The sequence below is a fragment of the Rattus norvegicus genome, chromosome 6, assembly GCF_036323735.1.
Source record: "Rattus norvegicus strain BN/NHsdMcwi chromosome 6, GRCr8, whole genome shotgun sequence".
Taxonomy (NCBI): Eukaryota; Metazoa; Chordata; class Mammalia; order Rodentia; family Muridae; genus Rattus; species Rattus norvegicus.
Window position 1 is genome coordinate 75,118,742 of NC_086024.1, and position 18,552 is coordinate 75,137,293.

An 18,552-nucleotide genomic window follows, 5' to 3' on the forward strand; every position below is an offset into this window, starting at 1 on the left:
TCTGGTGGCTCAGCAGTAGCCACCTTGGCATTGGTAGCGTTAGGAATATAATATAGAAGGGAAGGAATGTGTGTGAGAAATAGCATTCTCCAAAGAGGCTAGGAAGTCATATTTATAATAGATTTGCACTATAAAATCTGTAACAGAAACCCCTGGAAGTTCTGTGACTTGTTTGTGCTTTCCCCAAGAGGGATGTAAGCAGGATATGAAAAGATACAAGAACTAGACTCCCTGTCATCTTCCTTTAGCGGCAGGGTTGTATGATGCAATTCACACTAGCTTGGAACTCATTATGTAGTCCAGGTTGGTCTCAAACTAACAATCCTCCTGCCTCAGTCTCCAAAGGACTAGAACTACAGGTGTTTGTTGCCATACTTGTCAAACAATTAGGTTTATAAAAGTGCGTTGTGTTTAGTATAAACAGTGAGCCCCAGCATTGAGACAGGATTCTAACACCTAAGAAAAAAGGCACTAAGTGATCACTGCTATTCACTGACTTAGCAAACAACTATTGATTTTCAATACCAAACTGGTCACAAACAACAAGACATTTTGTTCTAAGGCACATACCTTTATAGGTCTCAGGAGGTAATAAAATCAGTAGTTCATAAAGTCTCTGTCTATAAACTACTGACGGTGTTTTCAAAGAACTTCCATATGTTTTTAGTATTGAAGAGAGCCTTGAAACAAAAGAAACAGTGTATCTTAAGTGTGTATGTTCTATAAAGGTTGACATATAACATAAGCTAATCAACATTAGTGATAATTTGGGTTTTTAAAGTAAGGTGGGATCATAAGTCTAAGGCGATTCTGGGCATGAGGCTGGGGTAGAGCACTTGCCTACTACACGAGGCCTGGGTTTCATTCCTGGCACTGCAATCCAACAAACCAATCAATCAAACAAAACAACAATAATATTTTTCTAACATTCTTCATAAAGTGAAACTGTAAAGTCAATTTTCACTTAACTGTCACTAAGTAATATTATAACTGAAACCTTACTTTATACTCAGTATAAAATTTCAAAAGTTACTTTTGCCAAAACCAAAAATCTATTAGATAAAAAATTAATTCGATAAATAAATAAAGTAAAATTAATACTGGTTCTATTTTTACAAACTTCAGCTTGATAATCGTGATAAACCAATTTCAAAATCCCACATAGAATATTTTAGTTATGGAAGCTAAGCTAATTCATGATACTTCTGTGTTTCTTTAAAGCTAGATCAGAAAATTATAGCTAACATATGAAAAGTACTCCCTTCGTATTTGTACTTGTTAAAATTATTTATTTATTTATTTTTAAAAGATTTATTTATTTATCATATACAAGTACACTGTAGCTGTCTTCAGATACACCAGAGGAGGGCATCGGATCCCATTACAGATGGTTGTGAACCACCATGTGGTTGCTGGGAATTGAACTCATGACCTCTGGAAGAGCAGTCGGCGCTCTTAACCACTGAGCCATCTCTCCAGCCCCCTTGTTAAAATTATTAATTATATTTTTAGAACTCTACATCATTTACTTGGCTTAAATACATAAAGTTTAGTCCAGAGGAGTATCGCTTGTTTCTGTAAATTGAGGTGAGTAAATTAAAATGAGAATCCAGGAAATAATTTTTATTGTTTTTTACTTCTATGAGAGGCAAAGGTTAGTTTCTAATTAGCCCATCTACAAAAATACAGGGAAATAAATGTACATAGTACAGATAAAAGTACACAAGTTGCATAATTAAGCCTGAGAAAGGGACTTTTTAAGGTCAAACACTCTGCATCAACAAAGGCAAATTAACATTAACTGAAAGTGTGTGTGTGTGTGTGTGTGTGTGTGTGTGTGTGTGTGTGTGTGTGTGTGGCGGGGGCAGGGCGTGTAGTCAGCAAGAGGAAGCAGTTGGTTAACTCTGACAACATAAATCTAATCCCTGAGTGTGGTCCTGTCACCCCATGGTGAAAGGACAGAACTTGGTTTCCCAAAAGTTGCCCTCTGATGTCTACTCTCACACACAAATAATACAAAAAATTAAAAAGCATAACACAAAACCTGAGCTGATTCAGAGCAGATAGACAAATGCCAACATAAAGACCTTAGGCACCCATGTAAGGTAAGGACAAAAGTGTGGGGGCTCCTTAGAAGGGGTTATGGTTCTGGATCTTTGCAAATTCGTTCAATTGTTTATCAAATTCATTCAATTAATCAAGAAAGTATAATTCTAAACTCCTATATATCTATATAAGTAAGTTATTTTAGAATATAAAAAGCTAAAGAAAGTCTTACAGGAAGAAACAGGTAAGCTCAAAATCAAGGTGGAGCTCGGCAGGCTGTCAACTGACAGGCAAAGAGCCTGCAAAGGTAGCGTGACGGTGGCGTGTGTGACGCCTCCATTACAGAGCAAACCACAGCAAGTTAAGGACAGACAAAGTGCAACAAATGTTCATCTACAAACTCTATGAGCTGGACAGTTAGTTTAAGGTTTTAAAAAAAAGAATGAAAATTTAAGAAAAAGAGAATGAAAAGTAAAACAAACTTCAACATGAACAAGGCTATTTTTCTGGAAGAGTCTGGCACAGTCCTCAGTGTGACTCACAGGAAAGACAAGAGAAAGCATAACGGAGACGTCTTCAGACGACAGACACGAGGCTACAGCATGCTTTACGGGTAAGAGTTTAGAAGACTAAAAAGGACAATTTCATGTAAAACATCTGAAAATAAAGCTGCATTAGGAAAACTCTTGGAAAAATTTACTTGCCAAATTTTACATAAACAGAAAAAAAAAAAAACAGAGAACATCCCCCAAACAGACCTTACAAAGTTAGAAACAAAGAAATGGACTTTGTATTATTAAAAAAAAATCATAGAAATTTCAAACATGGTCTCTCAGAAAGTTTCACATAGCAGATCACTCCAACCATGCAGATACTCTCCTTGATGAAACTTTATTCCGTGAGGTTAATAGTTTCAATGCTTCATGAGAAAGTGTGAGAAAAAAAGAAACAGAACAGTCTCACCTATGAATATACATAAAGAAACCCACAACAAAATCATATCAAGAAGTTTATAAAACTGATCAATACATTTCTTAAAATATAGCAATTAAACAATCTGACACACATAAAAATCTTCTCATATCAACCAATCAATCAATCAATCAATCAAACAAAACCCATGGTCTAACAGAGCACAAACTTTAAAAGGTCTACAGAAACTATCACTGCTGAGAATAAAATATCAGAAGTGACCCCTGAAGGCCTTCTCCTCAGGATTCTTGTGGGTTTATTTTTTGAGAGGCTCTAAGCTGCTTCAGATGTGTACCCGGCCCTCTCCACTTTCCGAGTGTTGGGATTACAGGTGTCTGTTCCTCATGTCTGGCTTTTAAAGAAGAGGTGAGTGGTCTGTTGCCCAGGCTTGAAGCAAACAGCGCTCTAGTCTCAACCTCCTGGGGAGCTGAGACTATACGTACGTGCACTGTGCGTGAATTCTATGCAGTGGTTTTGTTTCTATGCTTTGCTTTGTCTTTTTAATTTTTAAAAAGGATTTGTGTGTGTGTGTGTGTGTGTGTGTGTGTGTGTGTGTGTGTATGTGTGTGTGTGGCCTCTGTACCCGGTGCACATGCCTGGTACTTATGGAGGCATCAGGAACTGGAGTTACAGTGGCCGGGAGCTGCCATGTGGGTGCTGGGAACTGAACCAGGGCCCTGAGGAGGAGCAGCTAGTGCTTTTAACCACTAAGCGGTCTCTATCCCATTTGTATGCTTTTTTGAGACAGAATCTCAACTACGTAGCCCAGGATGACCTGCAACTTTCTTTGTAGCCCATGTTGGTGTTAAGTTTGTATTGATTACTTTGCCCCCCATGTGCTGGAGTTATAGGAGTGCTTTACTAAAACCAGCCTCTATGTACCTATAAAATGCACTTACAGAATAAAGACAGAAAGAATATGAATAAATAAAGACTGTGAGGAGAAAAACATCTAGCTCTACAATGGAATTGTGTGTCCATGTGTGTTAGCACATGCGGGGGTACACCTGGATATGCATACATGAGTATGTCGAGACCTAGGCTGATTATAATTGTTTTTTGACATCATGCTGTACTCACTGAAGCATGTCTGATGCTTGCCAGTTCCAGACAGTCTGACTAGATGGCTTGTTCCAGGAGTCCCCCATCTCTGCCTCCTGAGTGTTGGGATTACAGGCAGTCCTGTGCCTGCCTAGCTTTAAACTGGGCTCAGAGGATCCAAAGTCTGGTTCTTACACTCGCTTATGCAGCAAAGATGCCTCTGAGGCTTCTTTCCTGTACTGCACATTACATTTTAACATAGAAGCATCTAACAGGGTGGCTGGAGAAGGGATGGGTTACGTTCTTACAGAGTAGCAATGAAGAGATCATATACACCACACACCATGTATTTAATAACCACCACAACAAAAATACAGTACCTGCAAACTGTGTTTTTAAAAGTAAAACATCTTTATCTTATAAGATACCTTGATAACAGAGAAAATCATGTTCATAGTATTATAAAAATTTAAATTTTCTTTAAATTTAGGTATAGATTCAGTTACAAACAAAAATTCAACACGATAAGATCCAAAGTACAAGAATGCTAAAAACATCGTCGAAGTGCTTGCTCTGAGTACAGTGCACTTTAAAGACCAGTGTTGGCACAGAGACAGGCAAGCAGGCTGAAGGGCAGCAATGAGGGCACAGGACACACCAGTCATGTTTAGGGATGACTGACGTCAGACTGTGAAAGCAGGGTACAAGACTAGGGTGAGTTTCCAACATGAAAGAAACATGAAATGGGTCTCGGTCTGGTTTGAAGTTTTGTCCCTGAAAACTCATGTGTTTGAACACTTATTTAATTCCTGTCTCTCTTGGCTGCGAATGTGCCAACCACATCTGCAAACACCCAGGAGCATCCAGGTGCCGGGCTTGATGCTAGTGTCTTGTGTCGCTAGAGTAATTTTGACAAGTTTTAGTCAGGTGACTTTGAGGAAGCTACTATGCCGTTCATAGCTTCTGCCACTAACCTCAATAACTGTGAGAGCTGGTAGGTGCGCAGACAAGGATAAAACAGGGAGGGAGGGAGGTAGGGAGGGAGGGCGCTCTACTGTTGACCAGACTTCTGCAAGAGTCCACAGGAGAGGAAGATCCAGAGCAGCCTCATGGTGAAGCCCATGTTTTCTCTTTGAGAGAGACAGGGTTTCTCTGTGTTTACAGCCTTGACTGCCCTAAAAATCACTGTGCAGACCAGGCTGGCCTTGAATGTTGGCTGCCTCTGAGTTCTGGGATTAAAGTGTGTGCCATAGCCAACAACCTGCAAAGTTCAATTGTTTCCCCTAAGTTTTTTGTTCGTTTTTGTTTTGTTTTGTTTCGAGGCAGGACCTTACCATATAGCCTTGGCTTGCCAAGAACTAGCTATGTTATCTATGTAGATCGGGCTGGTTTGAATTCAGAGATCCATCAATCTCTACTTCCCTGTAATGATATCATGCCTCAGCACTTCTGGCTCCAAATTCTTCAGTAGAAGACACGAGGGAAGATTAAATATATGCTGATGGCTTGAAGCTATACAGAGGTAGTTCATTAAATGCTATCTATCCATTAAACTCAAAGAAGTAAATTAATAAAACTTACTGTCAATACTGTTGGAAGGATGGGCCATTTTACCTTTGCCCTCATGAATGATTAATGATTTGATAAAATTGTTTGACAAAGGCAGTTTGGTTCCCTTTTGTCTCTGTGTCTCTTCTGCCACATAAGGACAAACAATTCACCCTCTCCAAAAGATGGAAAAATAAGGTGCCATGTTGGAGATGGGCACCAGGCTCTTAGCAGACATCATTTTGCTAGCACCTTGACTCCCAGTCTGCAGAACAGTATACATACATTTCTGTGTATGAATCACCTCTTCTGTGGTTTTGTGTCAGCAGTACAAAGACGGACTTCTATCTCATTCTAGTAGAAAAATCAACTTAAGATGGATTAAAGATGCAAACATAAAAGATAAAACTCAAACTATAAGAAAATCAAAGCAAAAATACACCAAACGAAGACTGAGAGTGGTGGCAAGCACCTCGAATTCCAGCACTTGAGAGGAAAGGTAGGTGGATCTCTGTGAGTTCAAGGTCAACCTGGATACACAGAGTTCTAGGACAGCCTGGTCTACATAGAGTGACTGTTTGAAAACAAAATCAACCAAACAAAAAACCAAAACATCCCTTCCCTCTCCCCAAAATTCCAACACTAACCAAAAAAGATGTGACAATATATGTAAAAGGTCTTTTAAGTCAACTTAGAAGGACAGACAACCTAAAGGAGAAAGCTGTCAGGACGAAGGCATGTCTTTCCCTTGTGCCCTAGTTCAGTGTTAAACAAGACAAGTCCACTCAGTCAGTCAAGTGCTGGAACATAGCCACAGCCGTTTACCCGCCCAACACTGTGAATGATTCCTTCTGAGCTGTAAGAGCCAAGCAATTTCAATGCAGATCTGAGAACCTATAAAATTTAAAGTATTTACTGTGGCCTTAATGTCTGTAGCCAATGCTCTAGCCATGCTTGACTCAATGGGGTCCTTCTGTTATCACATCTACAGGCTATACCTCAAATGCATTGCTCTTTATACATAAAGTGGCTCATCATAAACGACCTTTTGAAAGAAGGATGTCCTCTACACCTTAATTTGGAAATCAGTGCTTATAATTGTAAGTTACACACACACACACACACACACACACACACACACACACACACACACACACACGCACATGCACACACACGCACACACACAGACACTCACACAGACACACACACACACGCACACAGACACACACAGACACACACAGACACACACACAGATACACACACACAGATACACACACACAGACAGACACACACAATATAAAAGTATTGGCTTTTTCCTGTGTTTTATCAGACAGATGGTAAATCAACCTATAAGAACTATGAACACACAAAAACCTGTATGTGTTAACAAGTATCTAGTTCTTAGGAACAAAGAACAACACTAACAGACCAATACAATGCATACCTGCAAAGGTTAGCAGGCTTAGGATTTAATTTCTTGTTAAAACTGTCTGTATGAAAGGTACATTATTCACCAAGTAATTTTCCTTCCCTTTTAATATGCATTTTCTCTAGCCTAAAAAAAAAGAAGAAAAGTCACATATCTAAATGATTGCCTTTCTCTGCAAAAGGAATCAGCTGTATTGGGCTTGCCTTATCAGTATATCTAAGGAATTATAAAGAGGTAAGTGCTCTTAGACAATTCTACAGTCTGAACAACGGGTCCTTACTGAGTCAGCAGATCCACAGCGCAGGGAAGCGGCGGCAGGAGACGCTGGATGACTTCCTCAGTTAGGAGATCACCACAGTGGGAAATGAAACTCTTGACAGCTGGAAACAAGAACAGACACTTACTCCCTGTACAGTGTCACTGGTCATGAGGCAAGAACATTCAGTTATGTATAGCATCAGCAATGTTACAGAGAAGTGTGCAAAACAAAAAAATGTTTTGAAATTCTAATGATTTAAAAAGGAAGCTAGTATCTTCCATCTTTAATTATATTTTTCAAGAATTTCCTGGGATTGCTAAGAGACTAATAAGTTAACAAAATGCTGTTGCCCTGGGTTGTACTTAGCCCTTGAGATCAGAAGTTTAAAAATGAAAAAGAAATCAAAGTTGGGTAATCGAGAGGCAGCAGATCTCTGTGAGTTCAAGGACAGCCTGGTCTACACAGCGAGTTCTACGACAGCCAGAGCTACATAATAAGACTACTATCTCAAATTTAAAACAAGAAAGAAAAGAAACAAAGGAAAAAAGAAATCAGGGTTTAAAGAGATGTTTCATTGGTTAAGATTGTGGATTGGTTAGGATCCATGTCTGGTTCCTAGCACCATCTCACTTTGATTGCAGAGCAAGGGGGATCTGACCCCTCTTCTGACCTCCACTGGTACACACACACACACACACACACACACACACACAGAGAGAGAGAGAGAGAGAGAGAGAGAGAGAGAGAGAGAGAGAGAGAGATTGTCACATACACATAAATAAAAATAAATCTTAAAAAAAAAAAACAGCTTAGACTTCCAAGTCCTCCAATTTCTCACTAATTCTGCAGAAACATGCAGACTCTAGCTAGGGAGGGTGTTTACAGTTATTCAAACAACTGAGACTGCTTCAAAGAAGAGTAAAATAAATAGTTTAGACTGAGTGTCAGGTTGAAATTAAATTGTTTTCTTTTTAAGGGTAAAATTCATTGGATAAACAAAACAAGCATGTGCTCCCTGTTCTTTCTAAGAAATCTATTTTTCCTAGTTCAAACTAATAGTGAGAAAGTACTGTCTAGCCTACATACACCGTCACACATACCTACTGGGAAGCACACATCTCCAGGGCTAGTTAAATCATATTCTCACTATTTCTGAAGAGAGGATGGATATTTACCTCAAGCAGTCTTGTCGGTTTCCACCTGGCCTGGATCTAATGACACACGCAGCTCTCAGTCTACAGATGCAGCTCTCAGACGAGGCTCAGTACCACACTCAGAGCTATCATCAGCTAACTGGCTACATTCAGGTATGGAGACGCCATTCAGATCCCTGTCCCCTTGCACTACATGAAACCCACAGGACATACAAAGTGTGAAGGAAGGCCAGGGAGAAGAGAGATGGCAGTCAACCTACCACAGAGAGCACCGGCTCGGCCTTCCAGGGTTACCTGCCAGGTAAACGAATCGCCTCGGCTTCGTTCTGTTTCTAGATCTTTAGGAGACACAGGAAAGACACACTTCCACAGCAGCAGAACGCGAGGGAGGTGATGACTGACTACTGCAGGACCTGCAAAGACAACCTAACGTGAGTCTTTAAAGCTCAGCTAGGAAGCAGGTATGTCTCTCTTAAGATGAAAATAGTTTAATTCACAACTGCAATGTTTTGTATCTTCTGGTTTCAAATGAATGGCTGTTAAGTGTTGCAGGACAGAAACAGAAACAGGACCTGAACAGCAAAGCCTGAGTTGGGGTGTCAGCTTCTAGCTACTGTGTCTCCTGTGATAGAATGAATTTCAGTGTACATAAATGGAAGGTACAATTGCTATGGCAATCCTCTCTAGAATAACTTTTATTTTACTTTTTAGTTATGTGCACATAGGTGTGTCTGTGTTTGGGTATGCATATAAGTGAAGTTGCCCAAGGAAGCTAGAAGAGATTGTTGCATTCTTAAAGCCAGAGTTACGAGTACTGACTACGGGAGCAAGAAAGCAAGCTCAGGTCCTCTGCAAGAGCAGTCCTTGTGTGCTGTCAAAGGCTAAGCCATCTCTCCAGCCCCATAACTCCTTTGCCTCATTCCTCCAAATGCTACTATTAGAGGTTTACAGCAGCACGTCTGGCCCTTAACTTTGACTACTTCGGTTTTTTAAAAAGACTTACTTTACTGTGTGTGAGTGCTTTGCTTATATGTATGTATGTGCACCGTGTAAGAGTGTGATGTCACCGTGTAAGAGTGTGATGTCACCGTGTCAGAGTGTGGTGTCTGTAGAGATCAGATCCAATACAACTGGAGTACACTGGCTAGTTTTGTCAACTTGACACAAGGTAGTCATTTGGGAAGGAACGCAACTGAAAACATGCTCCCACCAGCCTGGCTTGTGGCCAAGCCTGTGGTGCATTTTCTTTTCTTTTTCTTTTTTTTTTTCTTTTTCTCTTTCTTTTTTTTTTTTTTTTTTTTTTTTTTTTTTTTTTTTTTTGAGCTGGGTATGGAACCCAGGGCATTTAGCTTGCTAGGCAAGCGCTCTACCACTGAGCTAAATCCCCAACCCTGTGGTGCATTTTCTTGACTGATGATTGGTTAGATGGGTGGTCCTGAGTGCTTAAGAAAGCAGGCTGAGACAGTAAGTAGCACTCCTCCATGGCCTCAGCATCAGTTTCTTACAAACTATAAACTGAAAGAAACCCTTTCCTCCCCAAGTTGTTCTTGGTCACAGTATTAGCACAGCAACAAAAACCCTAAGGCAGTTTTAACTAGTTGTGAACTATTGTGTGGGTGCTGAGAACAAAATGCTTTTTGCTGCTGAGCCATCTCTCTAGCCTGCCTGTTCTCTGAGGTACACTTTGGAGCTCAGGCTGGCCTGGAACTCATGATCCCCCTGCTTTTGCCTCCCAGTGTTAAGATGACAGGTGTGAACCACAATCCAAGCTTCTCACTGTTAACATCTGATAGCAACTTGTTCCAGGTCAAAAGTCAGAAGCAATAAAAGGCAATGTAGCAGGCTGGGGAGACAGCTCGGCAGGTAAAGGTGCTTGCTATACAACAACACAAGACCTCTGTTCCCCAGGACCAACTCGAAAAAGCTGCTTTCTGATTTCCACAGATGTGCACTCCCTCACAACAATAAATAAAGTAAAAAAATTAAAAGGCAATATACAATGATAATATTATCATTTAAAAAATACAAAAAAAAAATATCCCAAGAAGCATAAACACTAAAGCTCAGCTTTTCTTCCCAAACAGAATTCTCTCAAATTCGGCTGTGGTGTGCATTGCCTTCACTGCATGCCTTTCTCCGAACTTTGCAGCATGGGGAATTGCAGCAGGCTTTCAGGGAAACTCGTGGGAAAGGCCTGAGTAGGCGAATTCTGGTTCTGCCCACTTAGATATGTAAACTTGGGTGAATAACAACTTTTTGTCCTTAGTTTCCTCACTTTTGGTAAGAGAAGTAACAGTATTTCCCTCATAGGACAGCTTCTGAGACGTAAAGATACATATAGGCAGCAGCACTGGCTTGAGGTCGGTATTGTTTCAGTGTCTGCTGTGCAATTGTTATTGTTGTTGTTGTTATTTGGTATTTTGCATTTTTTGTCTTTTTAAGACAGGGTTTCTCTATGTAGCTCTGGCTGCCCTGGAAGTTGCTCTGTAGACCAAGTTGGCCTCAAACTCACAGAGATTTGCCTGCCTCTGCCTTCCAACTGCTCAGTTTAAAGATATACACACCATCACACCCATATCACACACCAACATAAAATAACTAAAAATAAAAGAATTAAGACTTGGTAAAAAAAAAAAAAGTAGCAGCTGCCTGCAAGCTTTGAGAACAACAACACCTAGGGCACTTTAAGATGCCAACACCAAAGAATGCCAGGGCTACATTGACAGGGCATGTGAACAAACTGCAGGGCCTTCAGCTTGCTAAAGACAAGGGTCAAAAGGAACAATGACTGCATGGGTTTGAAACATACAAATACATAATATGCCTTGAATTTGTAACAGTACCCAAAACAAAAATTACCACTCATGTCCTTTAGAAGCTGCTAGGATTCATTTATTTATTTCATTATTATGGAAACCCTCCAAGAACTGTTACCTAGTGTCATGAGAGCAGAAATCAATAGCCATCCGGCTTGTGTGCGTTGAAGTGACAGGCGACTGTTTTGAGCAGCGGAACACAGCAAATCCTCTGCTAATGTCATGATAATCTGCTTGTGTACAAAACAAAGCAATAAAAATCAGCTTACAAATTAAGTCAGGTGAAAGAAATTAATTATAATCTCTTGGAAGACTTGCTCTTACATATAATAAATTATAACCATGGCCTATTGTGCAGGCTATGTGATAGGGTGATATCACACAAGGAATTATAAACAATCAAGTTTTCAAGGTTACAAACTAGATGATTAAAAGGTACACAGATATGCACAATTCTTTATGAAGCACATGTGACAACACTGTAAGGTTATTCAGACTGTAGTTATCAAGAATTCATTTACTTTGCTTTAAGTAATTAACCTTTTAGGTCAGTAATCATCAGAAAAAGTTTCATTATACAAGTTTCCCTTTAAAAATTCTATATACAAACTTGATAACTTAAGGATTTATAATGGTCTTCCCAAAAGCCATGGAGCAGGATTCCATAATATGTTAGATTTTAAAAGTCTCTAAAATAGACTGTTGCAAACAACAGAGAAATAACCAGGTAGCTCAAATGTAGGCATCATATGTTTATAGAGTTCAAAGGCCAGGAAGAATGCATCAAATCTGAGAAAGCACATGTTACCAAGCACCCCTGGACAGATGATAGGCTGTACAGCTCATAAAGGAGACAGCTGTGCTCACCACAGCTTATAGAGTTAACAGGTGACACTCAGAAAAAGAAAAGACAAACAACCATTTTAGTCAAATCAGGACAAGTGGGCATCTTCTCAGAAGAAATTTCACATGTGAGGGGTCAGAGTTGACGAGCGTTGAGGGCAAACAGTACACACAATGATAACATGTCAGCTCTGAGTATGATTGAAAGGGTGGTGGGGATGAGAAATGGTTCAGCAGTTAAGAGCACCTGCTGCTTTTGCAGAGAGCCCATGTCCAGTTCTCCCACTCACACGGTGGCTCACAATTATCTGTGATTCCACTTTCATGAGCTCCAATATACTTTTCTGACCTCGGTGGGTACCAGACATGTATGCAGTACACATACATATATACTCAGGCAAAATCCTCATTCAAATAAGATTAAAACAAGCAAGCAAGCAAGCAAGCAAACAGAACCAAAGGACTTCTTCAACTTGTCAATCAGTTTATTACAACACTGATAACATAAAGATATTTGAATCTTTGCTGTTGTTTTAGAAAATATATTATAAAGTTGTGCATATAACTCCTTGATTGAACCCTGTTTCTTTTGGTGAGGAGGTAGAAAAGGGCATTTAGAGTCAGTGTCATCACTAGAATATTCTCTAGTACTGGCTAATTATGCTTCCAGTCATTTTTAGTAAAAAGAATGAGGTCATAGTGTTTATTTTGAAAAAAAAATTGAGTTCATAATGATAATTTCAACTTAACATTTGTTTAACTTCTCAATTCTACAATTATAGCTCTTTTTTCTTATGTAGAAAATCTCAGCTCATAAATATATTATTTCCCTGTTTTATACAATTACATGTAAACTAATTCAGAAGTAACAGTATCAATATTGACAATCACTGTAAGTTTATTAAATGACATTCAGGTTTTTACATAAGTCCAATTGTCCTTTGATTTTGTTTTGAAACAGGTTCCACTGAATAGTGCAGACCACTCTCCGACTCCTGATCCTTTGCCCCAGCCTCTGAAGAAACAGGCTTAGGAGCTGAGCACAGCCAAGATTATAACGTATTTTAAAAGGCAAAAGATATATGTCCTACAAGGAGAAAGCAGACTAGGAAGTGTGATTTTAAACAGACTTACATGGCAAGGCCAGATACACAGCAAATTCTATTATCTCACAGAGAGCCTTGTAGTAAAAGCAGGAAGTACTCCCCACCGCAGTACTGGAGTGTCACGAAGCATGGCTCTCCATCTTTGAGTCATGCGGTCTAGACCAAGAAGCACTCCTTGAGAAAAGTGAGGACTGCCATCATTTCTTAGACTGTGTGGCTAGTGTTCAACACACAAAGAGTACTCAGGTGACATGCTGCTGTCCCATGGCTTTAACTGGGTGACATACCACCAGCAACCCGTTTCACAAAGTCTTGTCCCACCATTGCATAGAGAATGAAATCATTACCTTGCCCTTTCCATGAGGAATTCCCAAAGGACAGTGTGTCACTGCACCTAGCAAGGCTGCCACAGCAAAACTAAAGCCAGTCACTGCTTCCGGGGAAGACTTCAGTGTCGTGAGCCGTTCTAGGCAACGATCTAAGAGAGGTGTCAGGTAGGAAGGCAATGCCACAGCAATGCAGTGCAAGCACCAGGCTGCAGCCAGGCGAACAGAAATGCTAGGGTGCAGAACCACCGAAATGACACTGTCCAGAAGGCCTGCAAGGACAGAGTAAAACAAATGACTTATGTATACAGACCCAGCTCATTTAAGTCGTAAGACAGTCCAAAGAATGGACAGCTGCCTGCATATAAAATATACTACTTCCACGAGAAGCCAAATTACAATGAAAGAAGCGAGACATAACTAAATTGTTTTTTGGTTCTCAATGTAGAGATCTCTTCTAGAATTATCTCATGAACATGAACTATATCAATACACAAAGGAAAAATTTTGTTTCTAGTGATTTTTTATTTTACCTTGAGATCATTCGTAATTAAGCATTGTATTAGGAACTAAAATTGCCAATACGAAACCACCTTTAAAACGTCATACCTTGTCCTAACCCCTTCTAAAAAGAAAGACGATTTCAATTCATCTTAGTTATCTGTCTATGCTTGTGAGTACTGATGCCCACAGAGCACTGGACCCCACAACTGGAGTTCCAGGCAGCCATGCTGGGGACCGAGCTTGGGTTTGTGCTCTTAACCTCCAGCTTCCTGCTCCTGTAGGAACATCTGTAGCCCGTTATAGATATGGTAATACCCCTTTTATCTACTGCATGGCTTTTCTCTCAGAGCAAATTCTAAAACCAGGGTTTTGCCAGGACTTCAGTGGTCTAACCCCTAACAACATGTTCGAGTACAGTGAACACAAAAAAGGTTTCTATTTCTTGACTCAAGAGAGACCTTTGTTATAACATGCAAGTTTCCTGCCAACTGCTACGGAACTTTAAAGGGCTTACAAACATATAAATGAAATAAACACAAAGGCATTCAGTAAGCAGGAAGCATGACAAGAAACAAAGCCACAGACAGGAAGATAAAAAAGAAACTAGCTTCTCGCTACAGACCCATCTTAGTGGATTTCACTGACATGGTGCGGCCTGAGCAGGTAAGCTGACAGAAGTGGAAAGCAGCTGAGTAGCCACGTCACCTGAGAAGGACAGGTGGACATGGCCGCTGATGACATTCCCGATGATACCCTTTTGACACAAACATCCTCAGTTAATCAGGGTGGTTGTCATATAACTCACAAAACCACCAAGTGGCATATTTTAAAGGAGTGGACTTCGTGCTATCTGAAGGTGCTATCTGAAAATATCACAATGCTGATAAATTATTCTAAAAGGCAGAAAATTATTTTCAGAAAGAAACAAAGATGGCTTAAAAGACCCCTGAGGAACAGACTGCACATAGTCCACAGATATACTTCTCTGGAAAGCTCCCATTGCACTTAACAAAGAGGAATGAGGACAGTTACAAAATAGCGTTCTAGTTGTTTTAGTAAGGACGGGATCTCACTATGTAGCCTTTGCCCTGAGTGCTGGGACTAAAGGTGTGCATCTTGCCACACCTTGCCACAGAGCCACCTTTAATCACAAAAGGTAATGGCAAACACCACCAAACCCAAAAACCCAGAAAGCCCTCTCTTCTCTCTAAGTTTTGTGTGTGTGTGTGTGTGTGTGTGTGTGTGTGTGTGTGTGTGTGTATACACGTACGTACGTGTGCCCTCAGAGGCCAGAAGGGGGCATCAGATCCCCTGGAGCTAGTTACTTGTGGAGCTAAACAGCCAGACGTGATCTCTGATGACCAAGCTCAGGTCCCCAGGAAGAACAGCATGTGCTCTTAACCACTGAGCCATCCCTCCAGCCTTCAAGCACATCTATATTTTAAAATTATCTTAACTATAAACTTCCATGAAACATCTAAGGAGTCTCTAGTGGTTTCACAGTTCTAAGTAAGCTCCAGCTTGCTTACATCACGAGGCTTTCCCTCCTCCAGTTCAAGTGCAGGGCAGAACTGAGACGGTCACACACAACAGATCCTACCTGTACTGGAATCCTGGAGCAAAGGGGCAGCTGTAGTGCCGAGACTATGTATGAGATTTCCAAGTTCTTGCAATGCACAAACCAGCATATGCTGGCTGGCTGCTACATCCGTGGAACTGAGACGGGTTTCTAAATTACCATCACTCAATACAGCATCTGCCAGAAACAGGAACAACCTATGCATCACTTTATAAAGACACGTCATGGGAACTCAAGGGCAGAAAAGCATAAGACCAAAGTGAACACAGCACATCCACTTGATCGGTGAGAAGCCCTTGGGAAGGTAATGTTTAAATGGGCAACCACATAAAGGATAAACTGAGTTTGAATAGATAAAGATATTTTTAGATAATTACTTTTATTAGTTTATGGGTATGAACATTTTGCCTTCATGCGTGTATGTGCAAAACATGTGTGCTTGGTGCTTGAAGAAGTCAGATGAAGGTGTCAGATTCCTTGGGACTGGAGTTACAGACAGTTTTGAGTCGCCACAAAGGTGCTGGGAATTAAACCCAGGTCCTCTTCAAGAGCAACAAGTACTCTTAACCACTGAGCCAACTCTTTAGTCCCTAAACTAAGATTTAATTCACACAACATGATCAGATCCCTTGTTATTCTGTCAGCTGTGGACAATAACAAAGAAAACTCAAGACACCACTTCCCCACCTTTTAGCTAGTATCAAGTAGGAAAAATTTAGGGTGGTCAGAATGGACAATATATAACCTGAAATAGCCTGTTTAAAAACAGCAATCATCATAAGTTGTATTGGAACCTTAACATAAATTCTAAGAACTTCTATAACAGTCTTTAAGATTTTTGTTATGGGACTAGAGAGGCGGCTCAGAGGTTAAAAGCACTTTCTGCTCTTTCAGAGGTGCTGATTCCTAGCACCCATGTTGGGTGGCTCAGAACCACTCAAGCTTCAGGGGATCTGATGATCTATTCCGGGTTCCTGAGGCACTCAACATGCATACATGCAGATACAGAATGTGGAGATATACACAAATGAATAACTGAGTTGTATTTTTAAAATACGTAGTGATACAGAAGCATTGCTTTTCAAGGTGTGGTCCTCTGACACTGGCAAACCAGTTTTAGTAGATCCTACCCATAACTTTCTTTAGCTTCCAGATGGCTTGGCAGATATCCTTTGCAGCAGCAATTTGAGCCTTTTCTCCAAGCAGGCCTCCTATGGTCGCTCGAAGAATAAAGGAGACACAGCGGCGACAGCACACGGCATCAATCTGCGTTTGTGTGGCTTTAGGGTTGGACTGGGATACAAGGCTTAGGATATGGGAAAGAAAGACAGCAAGATTCTTCTCTAGCCAAGCTCCTCCTAATGTTGAGACAAATACCACGTAAGCCTAAAAAGAAAGTAATTTCATCTTCAAAATTCGATCATTTCAGTTACAAATCAACATCTTTTTTGTTCACAAAATATGCATGATTTCCACTCCATACTGCATCCTCTCCTGACTCAGTCACTTGATCTGGCTAGTGCAGCATTAAGTGTTTGTTTCTGACCAGACTGGAGTTACATACAGTCTTTCTGTGCAGATTCCACCTCTGCTGTATCTCTAGTCAACTGCGGCCAGACTCTGCGAATGTTCAGTAGTGAGTTATTGTCAGATAATAATTTGTAAAATGTATCCTTGGCCTCTGGAGACAAAGGCTTCAGGATACTTAACCTCATGAACAAGCAAGCTGAATTCAAACACATGGACACCTTTTATTAGCTCCACTCCGATATCTTAACTGCTGTAGACACCTTAGGAAAGTTCGCCGTGCCGAGTTGCTGCTCTTTATCCCCACGAATGCTAATCGTCTATCTGAGCCCAGACACAAAGCCAAGCAGTCTTCTCAAGCATTACGAACTATGGAGACAGTTGAGTCACTGGAGAGCTCTCCCGTCATGAACTGGTCATACAGCACACGCCATCAGGTGTACAGAGACTGTTACTTTATTTTAAATTGTGCACTTAGTCTTCAGTATGCATTCATTTCATTTTTGGCTGGACTCAGTAAATTTTAGGATGTAGACAGAGATCTTGTGCACGGCAGGCAGGAGCCCTGGTGGTTGGGCTTCATGTCCAGCCCAGTCCATCATGACTTTTCTAAAGTAGTGTGTGTTGAATCACAATACCTAGGATTCTAAGAAACCTTTCTAAGAGTTTAGCTTTAAAATCTGTGTTTAAGACAGAAAATTACATAGCAGACACACAGATTGTATGCCAGAGTCTTTTGTAGGAGTTAAAATTGTGTGCTATCCTGACACATTAAGTAACATGTGCTGGTATTTAAATTACGCTGCATTAAGTGTTCATAACCACAGTGGAAGACACGATAAGCCATGAGACACATGACAGCATAGGAAAGAAAAAATGGTACAAAGAAACTAATTAAAACCCATTACTAAAAATTAAAACCATGTCTGGGTTACGAGAGTCTCTTAATTTGTAACCTTGTTTTCAGAACTGATTTAGGTTTGCCATAGGCATTAGAGACATGAGCATAACCAGGATCACACTGCGGAGTCAGACACTGAAACTCTGACTGGAGGGCAGTGGAAGTTACACGTAAGTGACCGAGCTGATTCCGACCTGAGTAACTCCAACTCGAACGTCTCTGCTGACTGAACTGCTTCCTTTTAGCATATCTCCACTGGCTCGAAGGAATCCTGAACTCCCACGCAGAAACCCTGCTCCCAGCAGTTCCAGAACTTCCTCCAGCGACACTCTGCGAGTGCTCTGCCTCGAGGCTGCTATGACAAAGAACAAAACAGCAATTCAGAGTTCACGGACTGATTTTTAGTGCACAATCTTTCACTTTTTTGTGCTGGAGAGCCATCTAGGACCCTGCACACTCTAAGAGCTTGCTCTGCTACTGAGCCACATTTATACATGGTCT

The 18,552-nt window shown here is 40.6% G+C and overlaps 1 protein-coding gene across 16 annotated transcripts in view; it reads right to left on the reverse strand.

The window, feature by feature from the left end:
- Heatr5a (HEAT repeat containing 5A) overlaps positions 1-18,552 on the reverse strand; it is a 97,982-nt gene that overhangs the window by 61,516 nt on the left and 17,914 nt on the right. For 9 of the 16 annotated variants that reach the window (XM_039078140.1, XM_039078147.2, XM_039078145.2 and 6 more), the window contains exons 7-14: positions 18,246-18,406; positions 16,754-17,009; positions 15,645-15,800; positions 13,562-13,812; positions 11,384-11,498; positions 8,710-8,862; positions 7,317-7,416; positions 571-680 (exon numbers count right to left, since the gene is read on the reverse strand). In XM_039078140.1, the coding sequence (XP_038934068.1) occupies positions 571-680; positions 7,317-7,416; positions 8,710-8,862; positions 11,384-11,498; positions 13,562-13,812; positions 15,645-15,800; positions 16,754-17,009; positions 18,246-18,406 (1,302 nt within the window). The remainder of the gene's footprint in view (positions 1-570; positions 681-7,316; positions 7,417-8,709; positions 8,863-11,383; positions 11,499-13,561; positions 13,813-15,644; positions 15,801-16,753; positions 17,010-18,245; positions 18,407-18,552) is intronic. The other 7 variants (XM_063262110.1, XM_063262109.1, XM_039078149.2 and 4 more) reach the window with 3 other exon arrangements.